The 13,603-nt window shown below is 46.2% G+C and overlaps 1 protein-coding gene across 3 annotated transcripts in view; it reads left to right on the top strand.

The window, feature by feature from the left end:
• CPVL (carboxypeptidase vitellogenic like) overlaps window positions 1–13,603 on the top strand; it is a 93,215-nt gene that overhangs the window by 67,119 nt on the left and 12,493 nt on the right. For all 3 annotated transcript variants that reach the window (XM_061586048.1, XM_061586047.1, XM_061586046.1), the window contains one exon: window positions 8,972–9,154. In XM_061586048.1, the coding sequence (XP_061442032.1) occupies window positions 8,972–9,154 (183 nt within the window). The remainder of the gene's footprint in view (window positions 1–8,971; window positions 9,155–13,603) is intronic.

The raw sequence follows: 13,603 nt of genomic DNA on the forward strand, positions 1-13,603 counted from the left end.
TTTACATATTTATAAATGGGGATAGCTGCAGCTCTGGGGAACTGGAGAAGACCTGCCCTGGGAGTGAATACCTGAGCATCTGGGTGCTTGCTTGCTCACTCCTCTGGGTTGCTGTCTCTTGAGACAGCTGAAGTCCCTGGTAAGTGCTGCAAGGACTGGGACTCCCTGCCTGAGCCTGACTTCAGAGGCTCTTGCATCAACTCTTGGCAGGGTCAGGGGGCATAAAAGCCCAGCTGCCTTTAGGTGGCAGGTCTGCTGCCTCCGGGGTTACCACTGAAGGGGCAACACCAAAGGGAGTTGCTCCTTTAGGGAGTCCTGAGGGTGATGGTGCTACCCCTTCAAAAAATTTTAACCAATCTAGAGGAGATTGGTAGTGGGGAGGACATATGGTGCATTTGTAGTTCCTGTGCAGGGTGAGAGCCTGTGCAGTGAACTTGGACAGGAGAAAGTCGCCAGATGCCTTCAGAGTGAAAGTATGCAACTGGCAGAAAACTGGCCCTCTCTGGGTATCAGACAGATGTGGAGTAGATGTGCCCTGTGTAAAAAATTGAGTGGGTCTGACTGTTCCCAGTTATCTCAGAGGCCTACTGGGATAACTGGTTTATTTATTTTATTAAATTTCTATACCGCCCCATAGCCGAAGCTCTCTGGGCGGTGCACAAACTAAAAACCTCCATCTACAATTAAAACACATATTTAAACAATTTTAAAACAACATCCAAAACCTCAAAATTTCAAACAGTTTAAAACAGACAAAACAGACATTAAAATACTAAAATGTTAAAATGCCTAGGAGAAGAGGAAAGCTTTAACCTGGTGCCGAAAGGATAGTAATGTTGGTGCCAGGCGTGCCTCATCAGGAAGATCGTTCCACAATTCGGGGGCCACCACTGAGAAGGCCCTCTTTCTTGTTGTCATCCTCCGAGCCTCCCTCTGAGGAGGCACCCGGAGGAGGGCCTTCGATGTTGAGCGCAGTGTACGGGTAGGTTCATATCGGGAGAGGCGTTCCATCAGGTAGTGTGGTCCCAAGCCGTGTAAGGCTTTATAGGTTAAAACCAACACTTTGAATCGAGCCCGGAAACATATAGGCAGCCAATGCAAGCGGGCCAGAATCGGTGTTATATGTTTGGACCGCCTTGTCCCTGTCAACAGTCTGGCCGCTGCAATTTGCACAAGCTGCAATTTCCGAACCGTCTTCAAAGGCAGCCCCACGTAGAGCGCATTGCAGTAATCCAATTTGGAGGTTACCAGAGCATGGACAACTGCAGCGAGATTTTCCCTGTCCAGATAGGGGCGCAGCTGGGCCACCAACCGAAGTTGGTAGAAAGCATTCCGGGCCACCGAGGCTACCTGAGCCTCAAGTGACAGGGATGAATCTAGGAAAACTCCCAGGCTGCGAACCTGCTCCTTCAGGGGGAGTGCGACCCCATCCAGAACAGGTTGAACATCCACCATCCGGTCAGAAGAACCTCCCACTAGCAGCATCTCAGTCTTGTCTGGATTAAGCCTCAGTTTATTAGCTCTCATCCAGTCCATTGTCGCAGCCAGGCAATGGTTCAGCACATTGACAGCCTCACCTGAAGAAGATGAAAAGGAGAAATAGAGCTGCGTATCATCAGCATACTGATGGCAACGCACTCCAAAGCTCCTGATGACCGTACCCAATGGCTTCATGTAGATGTTAAAAAGCATGGGAGACAGAACTGACCCCTGTGGCACTCCATACTGGAGAACCCAGGGTGCCGAACAGTGTTCCCCAAGCACTACCTTCTGGAAACGACCCGCCAAGTAGGAGCAGAACCACCGCCAAGCAGTGCCTCCTACTCCCAGATCAGCGAGTCTCCCCAGAAGGATACCATGGTTGATGGTATCAAAAGCCGCTGAGAGATCAAGGAGAATCAGCAGAGTCACACTCCCCCTGTCTTTCTCCTGACAAAGGTCATCATACAGGGCGACCAAGGCTCTCCGTGCCAAAACCAGGCCTGAAACCCGACTGAAATGGATCCAGATAATCGGTCTCATCCAAGAGTGTCTGGAGCTGGCTAGCAACCACTTGTTCTAGGACCTTGCCCAGGAATGGGACATTTGCCACCAGTCTATAGTTATTAAGATCTTCTGGGTCTAGGGAAGATTTTTTCAGAAGTGGTCTCACTACCACCTCTTTTAGGCAGCCAGGGACCACTCCCTCTCGCAAAGGCATTAATCACCTCCCTGGGCCAACCGGCTGTTCCATCCCTGCTAGCTTTTATTAGCCATGAGGGGCAAGGGTCCAGAACAGAAGTGGTTGCGTGCACCTGTCCAAGCACCTTGTCAACGTCCTCGAGCTGCACCAACTGAAACTCATCCAAACAATCAGGACAAGGCTGTGCTCTGGATACCTCCTTTGATTCAACTGCTATAACATTGGAGTCCAAGTCCTGGCGGATGCAAAAGATTTTTTTCTGGAAGTGCTTAGCAAATTTGTTACAGCGGGCCTCAGATGGTTCTACCGTGTCCCTAGGGCCAGAGTGTAATAGCCCTCAAAAAATTCTGAAAAGCTCCGCTGGACGGCAAATGGATGATTTAATAGTGGCAGTAAAATATTGTTTTTTTGCTTCCCTCACAGCTCCTAAATACAGTTTAGAATAAGCACTTACCAGTGTATAATTGCAGCCATCAGGAGTTTGTCTCCATCTGCACTCAAGCCGTCTCCTATATTGTTTCATCGCTCTCAGCTCTGGAGTATACCAAGGAGCTGTATGAGCTCTACATAGGAGAGGGCGCGCAGGAGCGATCATGTCAACTGCCCGGGTCATTTCTGTATTCCACATTTCGACCAGGGTTTCGACAGGAGTGCCAGCCCTATCAGCCGGAAAACTCCCCAGAGCCCTTTGAAAACCATCCGGATTCATTAGTCTCTGGGGGCGGACCATCTTAATAGGTCCCCCACCCTTGCAGAGGGGAAAAGTCGCTGTAAGTCTAAACCTCAGCAAGCGGTGATCTGTCCATGACAAAGGGACTGATGTAAAATTCCCCACATTCAGATCACCATCTCCATGTCCAGTTGCGAAAACCAAATCTAGTGTATGCCCTGCCACATGTGTTGGGCCAATAACATATTGGGACAGCCCCATGGTTGTCATGGAGGCCATGAAGTCCTGAGCCGCCCCAGGTAAGGTGGCCTTGGCGTGAATGTTGACATCCCCCAGCACCAGAAGTCTGGGGGATCCCAGCAGTACATCCGAGACCATCTCTGTCAGCTCAGTTAGGGAGTCTGTTGGGCAGCGGGGTGGGCGGTACACCAACAGAATCCCCAATCTGTCCCGCTGACCCAACACAAGGTGTAAACACTCCAGACCAGTAGTCACGTGGACAGGATGCCTGGAGAGGGAGATAGAACTCCTATAGACCACAGAGACCCCCCCTCCCCGACCCTCAGGTCTACCATGATGCTGGACCAAGTATCCCGGTGGGCACAGCTGGGAGACACTAACTCCTCCCTGCTCGCCCACCCAGGTCTCAGTTATACATGCCAGATCGGCTGCCTCATCCACAATTAAATCGTGGATGAGGGAGATCTTATTATATACCGATCTGGCATTTAAAAGCAGCATCCGGAGATCTGAGAGCTGGCTGATATGGCAACCAAGCAACCCGTGGGTGTGGGAAGGACCGGAACAAGGCACAGCCGTTAACTGCCTGGGCCGAGTTCCCCTCACCTGGCAAGTCCTCTGCACAACGCCATATCTCCCTCTACCCGTCACTACACCAGTTGGGGCCCCCTCAAATCTTCCCACTTGGCTCTGTATCCTCTCTCCCAGGCACATGGTGCAAAGTTACACCCACACAAACCACATACATATACACTCACACCACGCAGCCCCACACCCCTGCACAAAGCCAAAACCACTACAGTTAAAAACTGAGGTAGAGTGCTACAAGCAGAAGGTGAGGAGCAGCAGCAACAGCTGCTCTCCCTCCCTGGGCAGCGGTGATGTTCCTATTTTTTGCAGGCAGAAGGTCTCCCAGGCCCCTCAGCCAGCAAACCTGTATATCCCTCCAAAGAGGGACAGATGGAAGAGTCAGTCGCAGCTAGGTGAGTGCCTGGGACCTGGTCCTGCAGGGTGTGGCACCTATCAAGCAGCAGCAGTCCAACAGGAAAGGGCAATGATGGTAGTAACCAGAAGCCGAAAAACAAAGCAGTAGTAACAGCAACATCGGCAATAGCAGCTCTCCCTGGGCAGCGACAATGTTCCTCTTCCGGCGATGTTCCTCTTCCAGCAGGCAGATGGTCTCCCAAGCCCCTCTCAGCCAGCCAGCCTATAGATCCCTCCAAAGAGGGACAGATGGAAAAAATTAGCCCCAGCTGGCTGGAACCAGGGACCTGGTCTGCAGGGTGTGGTACCTGCCAAACAACAGCAGTCCAACAGGGAAGGGCAATGATGATAACAGCTCTCCCTCCCTGGGCCGCGACGATGTTCCTCTTCTTACAAGTAAAAAGAGTAGTTGTCCGTATTTGTTCTATCACAGCTCATCTCCTGCTTATCCCTGCTTCCTTTCAAAAAACGCATTGCCTGAAGAATAGGCTGACAGCTAGGTTGTAAAACTGCAGTCCGAACGCAGATTCAGAGCTAATTACTGCAAGGAGCCTCAGCTGCCGTTACATCCACGCAAAAACAGAGGCTTGTCTTTCAGGTCTTTCAGGTCGCCATTGGTTCAGGTAGGTTTTGTTGGTGGGCTCTTGTTGGGTCCATATCAAGTGTTTAGGTGGAATCTTAGTAAGGAGGAACATAGGTGATACCACCCCAGTTTCAGTGATCATGGGTAGAAGGAGGTATAGCCATGGGGAGTGGTGAACTACCATAGAAGACGAGGGCAAGGCTATCTACACCTTGTTCCTTGCTGCCACTCTTCTCATGGACAGGTTCCTTGTTGGTCATCTGCTGTGCCCACTGTCCTTTGTGTGTTGTTGTTTAACACCAGATCAGTACACACTCATCCGTTATTTGATTGTGGATGAAGGTGCCTATTTGGTGTGCATTACCGGGACCTGGGCGGGTAAGCTGGGAGGAATTGATCTGACCCAGCTGTGCCCACCTGGATACTTGGTGCAACACCAACACAGGCTGCAGGGATGGGAGGGAGGAGTTGCTGTGGTCTACAGAACTTCCATTTCTGTCATCGGGAAACCACTCTGTCTTGGAGTTGGCTGTGAGGGCCTGCACCTGGTGTCGGGCTAAGGAGACAGTAAACTAGGTTTGCTGCTGGTGTATCATCCACTCTGCTGTCCAGCAGCTTCTCTGACCGAGCTGGCAGAGGCCATCTCAGTTGTGCTATTGGAGGAGCCCAGAACAATTGTCCTGGGTGATTTCAATGTCCATGCTGAGATTGCCCCCAGTGTTCTGGCTCAGAACTTCATGGTCTCCATGACAACCATGAGGCTGTCTCAAGTTGTCACTGGCCCAATACATAGGGAAGGGCACACCCTCAACCTGTGTTTTGCTCCAGATGGAGAAGGAGGTGGTCTGGAGATGGGTGTGTGTGGATATCACCCATTGTCATGGTCAGTCCACTTCCTGGTGAAGTGATTTATAGCTCCAATCCTTCCCTGCAGGGGTGGTGGACAAATTAAGACGGTCCGCCCCCAGAGACTAATGGAATCAACAGGATTCCTGGATGCCTTGGGGGAGTTCCCAGTAGATAGAGCAGGTGACCCCGTTGAAGCCCTTGTTATGCTGTGCAACAGCAAGGTGCATCAGGCTCTTGACATGGTTGCCCCCGAGCCCTCTCTCCAGCATTATGGAGCCCGGTTTGCACCTTAGTACACCAGTGAGCTGGGGCAGTTAAACAGGCTGGATGATGGCTAGAGGGCAAGTGGCGAAAGTCATGCTGTGAGGCTGATTAGGCACAAGTAAAACATCATAACCATGCCCACTATGCGGCGGTGAGGATGACGAAGAAGGCCCACTTCTCTGCCACCATCACATCCTCAAGTAGCCGTCCAGAGGAGTTTTTCCATATTGTCAGGTGACTATTGACATCAACTCCAGGAAATTGATTTGTAGACCCTTCAGAGGCCCACTGTGAATTTTTTGCAAGGCACTTCTAAGGTAAAGTGGCTTGCCTCAGTAGCAATGTCGATGCCCCATCCACATCTACTGTAGTCCCCAGTGAGGTGACCAGTGCAGCATCTGTTGCAACTTCTTGGGATCAGTTTCAGTTAATGTGGCCTGATGATGTGAGAATGCGGCCAGCAGCATGCCCTCTCGACCCTTGTCCTTCTTGGCTTATTAAAGCTTGCTGAGGGGATTTGACCAAGTGGATCCAGGATGTGGTCAACTCATTGTTTCTGGAGGGAGTGGTACCAGCTGTCCTGAAAGAGGTGGTGATCTGACCGCTCCTGAAAAAATCCACCCTGGACCCATTGTTTTGTGACAACTACTGCCCGGTCACAAATACCCCCTTTTTAGGGAAGGTGGTTGAGAGGGTTGTGTCGCAGCAATTGCAAGTACTCTTGGATGAAACAGATTATCTTGACCCATTCCATGCTGGGTTCAGGCCTGGTTATGGAACTGCATGGGCCTTGGTCGCCCTGATGGATGACCTTTATTGGGAGAAGGACAGAGGAAGTGCGACCCTGTTATTCTTACATGATTTCTCAGTGGCTTTTGATAACTGACCATGGTATCCTTCTGGGCCAGTTTGGGGAGATGGGTATTGGGGGCACCGTTTTACAGTGGTTCCAATCCTATCTCCAGGATCGTTTTCAGAGAATAGCACTGGATGATTGTCTTTTGGTCCCCTGGCAGTTATGTTGTGCGGTGCCTCAGGGTACCATCTTGTCCCCCATGTTGTTTAACATCTATATGAAGCCCTTGGGAGCGGTCATCAGGAGATTTGGGGTGAGGTGTCAGCAGCACACTGACAATACCCAGCTCTATTTCTCTGTAACATCTGGATTGGGAGAGGCAGTGCAAGCCCTGGACCACCGCATGGACTCGGTAATGGGCTGGATGAGGGGCAATAAATTGGAGGCACTGTGGGTTAGTGGTTCCCGAGTTCAGATAATTGGTCAGTTGTCTGCTTTGGATGGGGTTGTACTCCCTCTGAAAGAGCAAATCCGTAGTGTGTGGCTGCTCCTGGATACATCTTTGTCGCTAGAGGCTCAGGTGACCTGAGTGCCTAGGAGTGCCTTTACTAGCTTTGGCTGGTAAGACAGCTGCGGCCGTTTCTGGACAGGGATAGCCTGACCACTGTTGTCCATGCACTGGTAGCCTTTAGGTTGGATTACTATAAGGCGCTGTATGTGGGGCTGCCCTTGAGGTTGGTCCAGAAGTTGCAGCTGATGCAAAATCGCCAACATGTCACCCCACTGCTGAATGAATTGCACTGACTACCTATTAGCTACCTGGCTAAGTTCAAGGTTCTAGTTTTGGTGTACAAAGCCCTATACAGTTTGGGATCAGGATACCTGAAAGACCGTCTTACCCCTTATATACCCAGTTGATCACTGCACTCTGCAGTTGAGGGCATCCTGCAGATACCATCTTATCAGTAGGTCCATTCCACACAACATAGGAAACAGACCTTTAGTGTAGTGGCACCTTCCTTTTGGAATTCCCTCCCCTTAAATATTAACACAGGCGCCATCTCTGTTATCTTTTCAGCCCTTACTGAGTACCGTCCTCTTTCAACAAGCCTTTTAAGTAGAGACCTTATCCCGGTCTAGTCTGTGTTGGAAATGCTTCATAATACTGTATGTTTTTTAAGCTTTTTGAAAAATATGCTTGTATAGCTTTTTAAAAATATGTTTTGTTTTAATATGTTTTTAAGGATGTTTTAATATATTTTAAAGTGTATTTATGATGTTTACAGTGTATTTATGATGTTTAAAGTGTATTTATGATGTTTGCCACCCTGGGCTCCTTATCTAATAAATAAATAAATAATAAAATAATAAACCACACTTTCACAGAAAATATGACTGTGTACAACACAAAAGCAGAACACTACAGTGACGGCAGTAAAAACATCAATAATGTTTCAATAAAATAAAAACTTGCAGGTAAAGTTATTCATGTGCCACATGCCTATCTGAACAATACAGTTTTTAAAGGACTTCTGAAAGAAAACAGGGCTGATGCAAACACAAGAACCTTGAGCCTGGCCCAGTAGCAAATCAGTGATGCCAGCTCTCCCAGCAAAGGAGTAACATGTTAACAGTAATCTGCTCCTGCTAACAGTCTGGCTGCTGCATTCTGCAGTAGTTGCAGCTTTTGGGCCAGACACATGGGCATCCCTACATAAAGCATGCTACAGTAATCAAGGTTCAGGTTACTTGTGCATGGCCCATTCTGGTTAGGCTATACTATTTCACACACAAAATAGCATCGTTTTTTACACTCTGACAAACTCTCTTCAGCCAAATCGGAGTAAGAGCAATGCTTTTTCTATTGCATTGTTGTTGAGTGGGATGGAGAAGGCATGTTTGAAGAATGTGTGATGGCAGGAAGGGGAGTATGGATCCTGAGCAGCAACAAGCAGCTGCCCCCTGCCCAGATGATGCACGTGCTTCTCCTTTGCAGCTTCAGCTCCTCCCCCTCCTGCAGGTGAGAAGAGCATCCTCCAACTGCCAAAAGTTTTGATCCTTTTCATAACCTGTAAAGAGGGCTGAGAGGACAGGAGGCCTGTTTCACCTCATCCCTATTGGATTTCATACTAGCAGCCTATAGTGGTACATCTCAGAAACATGCATCACTCAGACTTCTGCTTGTCTGTTTCAGGCCTTGGATCTCTCTCTCTCCCAGGTGTGATGGCTGTGCTCCAAGCTGAGATTTATATTGTACTAGCAGCCTGTCCTGTTCTCTGTCCTTGATTTTTGGCTACTTTATTATAGAAGCTGTTTAGAATCAGTTCTGTGAGATTTGTTGGGCTTTATTTATCTGATTTTTAGTTTTCTTTTACAAAGCATTGACTTGCATATGTTTTTCAGGTTCTCTTATACAGTGGGCAACTTGATATCATTGTGGGAGCTCCACTGACGGAACGATTTCTACCTACTGTGCCATGGGCCAAGGTGGAAGAGTACAAGAATGCTGAGAGAGTTGTATGGAGAATACATGCTAGAGATCCAGATGTCGCTGGCTATGTACGCCAAGCAGGAGAATTCTATCAGGTAGGAGTAGGGATGTGCTAGAAGTCCATCCAATTTGGATTTGTTACCAAATTTTCCATTAATTCACTTATTCACTATCATTGTATATCAATATTTCTTGTAATTTATCGACATTTCCTTTCAAAATATCAGTATTTCAGTTAAAATAATGATATTAATATCAGTATTTACATCAATATTAATATCAGTATTTTTTCTGAGGAGGGAAAAAGGATCAGTAAAAGCAGTGGCCTGCAGACAAAGAATGAATTTGAATCAATACCAGCCTGTTAGGTTGATGGAATGCTTTCGAACCCGCACTGGCCAACAGATCCCATCCCTAGGTAAGGAGCAGGGTTGGGGGAATCCTAAGATATACGAACTATATTTTAAATAAGCAAAGTTCAAATTCAGCTCTGTTGATTTGACTGGTGGTTGATTTCAGCCAGTAGCTGTGCCAAAGGGCTCACACTTCCCCTGTGATTCCTCTCTCAGGCCAAATGAGTTAATTAGGCTATAATCCTATGCATGTTTACTGGGGAATAATACTGTCTGAATTAACCTTCCCATGCTTTTGGTTGTGCATTACCCAGTAGTCTAATTCGAAGTGGAAGTACCACTCTTCCTTTCTCCCCGCCCCTGTTCATTACAAAGCCTGTTTGGGAATGTTAGAATCAGATGTTTGGATCTACATCTAGTTGTCATTCTCTTCTCACCTCCTTAGGTTGGATCCCACATGGACTCCAGTAGTATGAACTGCTCTTACTACAGTTCTTGATGTGTCAGATCTGACTACTGGATGTTTGTTGGTTAATCTTTGGTGTGGATTCCCACTGGCAGGGAAAAATGAAAGCTTTTTCTGTAGCTTTATTTTTATTTAATTAATTTCAGTAATAAAGCACTAAAAAATGCCCAGAGAGCTTCAGCTATGGGGTGGTATATAAATACAATCAATCAATCAATAAAACTGGTCAGAGTTGCTATCCTTGGTCATTATTGACAAAGATGGCATTTGCACTTGGTGGCTGCTAGCAAAAACAAAAAAAGGCTTAGGTTTTTTCTAGGCAACAGCTGCAGATAGCTATTCGACTATATTGCGCTGCAGTGGCATATCACAAATTATTGGTTCTGCGTGCGCCATAATAAACATAATATGAGCACTTGCAAGCATTCTCTGCTCTTTTTTAAAAAAGCACTGTTCCTGCAGTTTTTGTAATAACTCTTGAGTCTCAAACAAATAGCATTTACACAATAAACTCTGTGCATAGGGTAAACCTAATATTAAAAGCCCTTTCCATTGTCTACTTTGTTTTTTCCGCCAAATTTAAACAGGGTCAGTGTCTCATGAAAAAGGGAAACATTCAAAGGGTGACTATTAAAGTAGGTTACACTAAATTGCTAAAACTTTGAAAGATTGATTTCCCTTCCTTCCCTGAGTATTAAATCTAAAATGTCACAACATGCAGCAGTTTTGTTAGGGAAGTGCTGAATTGCATTTTCAGTGCAATGAAACTGGACTTGCATTTACTAATATAGCATTCATTAGAGATACTCTTAGATCCATCTTTGTCACTAGATGCCCAGGTATCCTCTGCGGTTAGGAGTGCCTTTTATCAATTTTGTCTGGTCATCAGCTGCAGCTGTTGTCGGACAGGGATAGCCTGACTTCTGTAGTCCATGGTCTGGTGACCTCAAGGCTGGATGCAAAATGCAGTGGCCAGTCTGCTGATGGAAGCACATGGCTGACAACATGTGACACCACTCTTAAAACATCTGTACTGGCTGCCCTTTTGCTACCAAGCCAGGTTCAAGGTCGTTGTATTAATTTACAAAGCCCTGAATAACTTAGGTCCAGGATATCTTAGGGTCCACCTGAACCCTTATAACCCAGCTCGGTCACTGAGATCATCTACAGGAGCGGCCTTGGTCATCCCCAAGTTGGCAAGACTCATTTAACATCAACATGAAATCAAGCCTTCATTCTCATCAGCCCAGTTCCCTGGAACGTTCTGCCAACAGAGATTCAGCAGGTGCCTTCTGTCTTATATTTTAAACACCTGCTAAAAACCTTTCTGTTCCGCAAGGCTTATGCAGGCAATTAAAAATATGTCATTTTTCAATAGCTGACCCTTGTTCCTATTGTATTTTTAATGTTTTTATTATCTGGTTGTTGATTTGTTTTTAACTTGTTGTAAAACACTCTGCTGTTTTTAACAAAATAGGGCCACAAAAATATACTTATAAATAAATAAATAAATACTCATTTGCTTGCGCAACATCTCATAGAGTAGGGACTCAAGGTTACATTTTGTAAGATTGTTGCTGTTAAGCAGTTAAAATCATTTAGGTGCAGCACATCTGAGAGTTTAAACGATAGGCATCTCATCATTTAAATTTATAATCTAGAATGTATTTCAGTTAGAAAACACAGATTCCTTTCAATTATACAACAACTAAACAAACTAACAAACCTCCAATCTGAAGTCCTACCTAGAATGATTTGTGTCTGTTGGAATTAATCAGTACCTTTTCCTTTTTGGCTTCATTGATATGCACCACATGAAGATTTTCTGAAAATTTTAATGAAATTTAGCCTATGATAATATGTAGCTACTTTTAGATGGAAGGAAACCACTCGGACAGTTTTCATCATAAACTTATCACAGGGAATAAATATAACCTAAAGTGCTGTCTTTTACAGTCTCTAAATTCAGAGGCTTATAGAGCTTTCATTTTATTTATTTATTTAGTTTAATTTATATACCGCCCTAAGCCCGAAGGCTCTCTGGGCGGTGTACAAAAAGATAAAAACAAGCACAATATATAAATACAATAAATACAATAAATCAAAAAACAAAACAAACAAACAATAACGAACCAAACAACATCCAAAATACGGAAATGCTGTTTAAAATACACTTTAAAATGCCTGGGAGTATAAAAAGGTTTTCACCTGGCGCCGAAAAGATAGTAGCGTCGGCGCCAGGCGCACCTCATCAGATAAACTGTTCCACAGTTCGGGGGCCACTACTGAAAAGGCCCTGGTTCTAGTCATCATCCTCCGAGCCTCTCGATGGGATGGTACTCGGAGGAGGGCCTTAGATGTTGAGCGTAGTGTACGGGTAGGTTCATATTGGGAGAGGCGTTCCACCAGGTATTGTGGTCCCATGCCGTGTAGGGCTTTATAGGTCAAAACCAGCACTTTGAATCTAGCCCGGAAACAAATAGGAAGCCAGTGCAGACGGGCCAGAACAGGTGTTATATGAGCGGACCTTCTGGTCCGCGTCAACAATCTGGCTGCTGCATTCTGGACTAGCTGTAGTTTCCGAACAGTCTTCAAGGGCAGCCCCACGTAGAGCGCGTTGCAGTAGTCCAATCTAGAAGTTACCAGAGCATGAACAACTGAAGCGAGGTCGTCACTGTCCAGATAGGGACGTAGCTGGGCTACCAATCGAAGATGGTAAAAAGTATTCCGTGCCACCGAAGCCACCTGGGCCTCAAGAGACAGGGAAGGATCGAAAAGAACTCCCAAGCTACGAACCTGTTCCTTCAAGGGGAGTGTAACCCCATCAAGAACAGGATGAACATCCTCCATCTGAGCAGAGAAGGCACTCACCAACAGCGTCTCAGTTTTGTCTGGATTGAGCTTCAGTCTGTTAGCTCCCATCCAGTCCATTATCGCGGCCAGGCAATGGTTTAGCACATTAACAGCCTCACCTGAGGAGGATGAAAAGGAGAAATAGAGCTGCGTGTCATCAGCGTACTGATGGCAACGGACCCCAAAACTCCTGATAACCACACCCAGCGGCTTCATGTAGATGTTGAAAAGCATGGGGGACAGTACCGATCCCTGCGGGACTCCACAATGGAGAGTCCAGGGTATTTTCCAGTAAATGCTTCTAATAAATGGCCTTGTGAGTCAGAATGTGAGTAATATTCTGTTATTCTGTTACTTTACTATTCTGTTACTTGGACGGGGTGGACATAAGCTAGAATGCAGTTTAAAAATTAGCAGGCATAATTTCTTATTTTCATATTTTTCTACAGTGATTTAAGAGCATCGCGATCTGGCTTTATTTCAGTATCAATGGGAGACTTAAGTTTCACTTGCTTTCATGGGGACTTAAAATTGTGGGGTTGAGTACTTTCTGAAACTGGGTCCGTTGGAGGATTTTGGGAAGGTTACTGAATTTAACTCGGTAACTTTAAATAAACATATTTCTAGTTGAAGGATGAAAGCTGCTAAATAGATTTGGGATAACTTCTGCCAAGGGCAGCTAGTTCCCAGGAAGGAAAAATCTTGGCTTCATTTGTCTTTGTTAGTTCCTTGGTCAGTTCCTTACTTTGTACTTTGAGAGTGAGCAAAGTTCCTAATATCACATAGAATTGTGGCTCTTTTCTCAAAGCTTCTGTGGTTTACATAGTTTATTGGGGTGTTTCACATGGACTTTTCTATAAGCATGTAAGGTG

The sequence above is a fragment of the Rhineura floridana genome, chromosome 10 (genome assembly GCF_030035675.1).
Source record: "Rhineura floridana isolate rRhiFlo1 chromosome 10, rRhiFlo1.hap2, whole genome shotgun sequence".
NCBI lineage: Eukaryota > Metazoa > Chordata > Lepidosauria > Squamata > Rhineuridae > Rhineura > Rhineura floridana.